Source organism: Mus caroli, chromosome 19 (genome assembly GCF_900094665.2).
Source record: "Mus caroli chromosome 19, CAROLI_EIJ_v1.1, whole genome shotgun sequence".
NCBI lineage: Eukaryota > Metazoa > Chordata > Mammalia > Rodentia > Muridae > Mus > Mus caroli.
Genome location: NC_034588.1, coordinates 52,820,351 through 52,823,929, shown reverse-complemented (window position 1 = coordinate 52,823,929; position 3,579 = coordinate 52,820,351). Strand labels below are relative to the sequence as shown.

General features: G+C 47.5%; 1 protein-coding gene across 3 annotated transcripts in view; it reads left to right on the top strand.

Annotated features, from left to right (window-relative positions):
• The window catches only part of Nrap (nebulin related anchoring protein), a 71,323-nt gene that overhangs the window by 36,638 nt on the left and 31,106 nt on the right, over positions 1-3,579 (top strand). For all 3 annotated transcript variants that reach the window (XM_021152163.2, XM_029472326.1, XM_021152165.2), the window contains exons 21-23: positions 741-845; positions 2,167-2,274; positions 2,921-3,232. In XM_021152163.2, the coding sequence (XP_021007822.1) occupies positions 741-845; positions 2,167-2,274; positions 2,921-3,232 (525 nt within the window). The remainder of the gene's footprint in view (positions 1-740; positions 846-2,166; positions 2,275-2,920; positions 3,233-3,579) is intronic.

The following is a 3,579-nucleotide window of genomic DNA, read 5'->3' as shown; positions in this document are numbered from 1 at the left end:
TATATGTGTATATGTGTATATATGTATATATGTATATATGTATATATGTATATATGTATATATGTTATTTTGGGGATCTTACTCTAGAGCCCAGGTTGACCTTGAACCCTCAGCAACACTCCTCCTTCAGTCTTCCTAGTTCTGGGATTACAGGCATAAGCCTGTTATTTGCTTTAATTGATTTACAATATTTACATTTATGAGGTACAGTATTGCAATCTGATACACGAATACAGTGCACAATGATCAAACCAGGGTAATTAGTGTTTCCAACTTTCAGTGTGATTTCTATGTGTTGGGAACCTTCATGTTCCTGGTATTTCTCTCAAAGATGTAAAATTAATTGCTGGAGTCCATAGCTAGCTTACATACACATATACGTGTATGTGTGTTGTATGCATATATACAATATATGTATGTATGTGCGTATATTTATATATGTATGCATTTGTACATACATGTATATGTGCTATGTAACAGAAGTACCTCTCAACATCTGTATTTTTGTACCTGTTATGCACGCCCTCTCTGGCCCCCCCTGACTGCTGCCCACTTTGTCGCCTTTGTTTGTTCCTTCTATGAGGTCAGCGCCTTCAGTTTCACAGATGAGTAGCATCCTGTGGTCCTTGTGCCTAGCATGTTGCATTGATTTCAATGTCCCTGACTCCATCTATGCTGCCCCAGTTTTAATGGACAGCCCACCCTGTTCCTTCCTCACCCCTGGCCCTGTTCTCTATCAGGTGGCCTACAAGGCAGGAAACGAGCAATCCGTCCATCAGTACACCATCAGCAAAGACGAGCCTCTCTTCTTACGAGCCCGGGCCAATGCCGCTCAACTCAGTGAGGTACCGCAAGGGTGGGCACTGCAGGCTTGGCTCCTCCATGTGTCTGTGATCAGCTGGTCACCAAAGCCACCAGCTACACTGCAGTGATTGGTTCAACTGCAGGGGATGTGCTGTGGTTCCTGACCAATGCTTCAGGGAAGAGGAAGACAAACTTCCTAGCAATGGCTGGCAGTCTTCAGTTACTGACTAGACCTTAGTGGGTGGAAGGGTGCTTGTTCCAAGAGTCAGCCCTGAGTGGTGGAAGGTGGGAAACCCAGTTGTCAACTCCACACCTTGGTCCTTAGCTTGACCACTTACCAGGGGTGCAGCTATAGACCGGGCGTTTACTCTTGGATGTCCGTTAGTGAAGTGAAGCTAAGAGCCGCTCTTCCTCCCTGGGTTGCCACGAGGCTTCCTCGAGCATACAAGCCTGATGTTCTTCAGGAGTGAGCACTGTGGTAGCTCCCTGATGTGACATGTCTATGACATGATTGATATCCCGTCCCAGTATGCCCGCTCTTGACTCTCTATACACAAGTGTCCCAAGTCTCTGCCATCCTGACCTGGAAATAGGCAGGGAGGAGAAACAGAAGCCGGGGTAGAGGCTGAACTGATATCCACTCTGAAAGGAAGGGAGGCCTTCCAGAAGAAAGGCCTTCAGACTTGGAGGCAGAGGTTTCAGATGGAAGGGACAAAGAACAGCTCTAGGACTGGAGGCTGGAGGAGGGATGGTTCAGGAGAAAGTCCTCCGAGCCCTGTGGCTGAGCCCTGTGGCTGAGTTATAACTGAGCCTGTGGCTGAATTCTATGACTGAGTTCTGTGGCTGAGTCCTTGCTCCTGGTGTGTGTGTGGCTGAGTCCTGTGCTAGCCCATGCGATGCAGTGGCATCTGTCATGTTTGCGAGACTTCTGTGTGGTACCTATGGTATGTTTTCAGACTGATGTGAAGTTTATCCTTGCTTCTTATGGTGGAAGTCAGATACGCCAGGAGGCCCTCAGCAAGGGTTAAAGAGACCTGGTTCTCAGGCTAGGCAAGGATGCCACTGCTGCTGCTCAGAAAGGTTTTCACAGAGTCTAGAGCAGTAGTTTTCAACCTGTGGGGGGTTCCCAGGGGGGGGCTATATATTAGATGTCCCGCATATCAGGTATTTACATTACAATTCATAGCAGTAGTAAAATTACAGTCATGAAGTAGCAATGAAAATGATTTTATGGTTAGGGGTCACCACAACATGAGGAACTATATTAAGGGGTTGGAGCATTAGGAATATTGGGAACCACTTATTCTAGGGGAACCCTCTCATCACTTAAAGATAACCATGGCTCCCCTAAATCTCCCCCAGACCCTGTACAAGAGCAGCTGGGAAAAGCAGAAGGCTAAAGGGTTTGAGCTGAGACTTGACTCCTTGGCATTCCTGACAGCCAAAGCCAAGAGAGACCTGGCTAGTGAGGTGAGTCCCTCGGGCACCAGAGCCGGATGCACACACACACACACACACACACACACACACACACACACACACACACTCGATCTTAAAACACTGGAGACAGGACTTTGCAGTCAGGAGCACTGGAGGGATTCAATTCCTAGCACCCACGTGGCTGCTCACAAACATCTGTAACTCCAGTTCCTGGGAACCTGCTGCCCTCTTCTGGCCTTTGCAAGCACTGCATGCATAAATGTCCATGCAGGCAGAACGGCCATAAACATAAGCTAAAGATAAACAAGTCTTTAAAAGTACAAAAGATTAGAGAGAAATCAAGCGAAGACATCTGGGGTTGGGAGGGGGGAAGGAGATGACGCCTCATAGAGGTGTGGTGTAGGTCTGTAATGACATCCAGCATCCCGTGGTGATATTCCTTTCGTCAGTTTGATGAGAAACCCTTCTTTGTACTGTTATAACATGCTATATGGCAGAATTATGGCTGACTTGGAATCTTTATGGATAATAGAATATCATAATTAAAACCCACATCAGTTGCCCACAAAAGGATTCTACCAAATAGATGGCGGTTGTTAACCTAGTGTACATGATTTGAAGCCGCTCAGCAACTTGAGGAGACCGACCTGCGTCCCGCTCTGTGCTTTATACTCAGGTGAAATACAAAGAGGACTATGAAAGGTCCAGAGGGAAACTCATTGGGGCGAAGAGTGCACAGGGGGATTCGCAGATGAGCCACTCCCTGCAGATGTCCAAGCTACAGAGTGACCTGGAGTACAAGAAGGGCTTTGAAGACACCAGATCTCAGTACCACATCTCCCTTGACATGGTTCACCTCGTCCATGCTCGCCAGGCACAGCACCTAGCCACAGACGTAGGCTACAGGACAGCGTCTCACTGCTTCACGGCTCTGCCCACAGACATGAAGGTGGAGTGGGCCAAGAAGGCTTACGGCCTGCAGAGTGATGTAAGCTCAGAGCCTCTGTGTACACAGACGTGTGTGTGTGTGTGTGTGAGTGTGAGAATTAGTGTGTGTGTGAGAGTGTATGTGTAAGAGAGTGTATGTGTGTGAGTATGTGTAAGTATGAGTGTGTGTGTGAGAGCGTGTGTAAGAGCGTTGTGAGTATGTGTGAGAAAGAGTGTGTGAGAGAGAAAGTGTGGGTGTGTGAGAGTGTATATGTGTGAGAGAGTGTGTAGGTGAGTGTGTGAGTGTGTGATAGTGTATGTGTGTGTGTATGAATGTGTATGAGTGTGTGCATGTGAGTGTGTGTGTTTGTGTGTGTGTGTGTGTGTGTGTGTGTGTGTGTGTGAGAG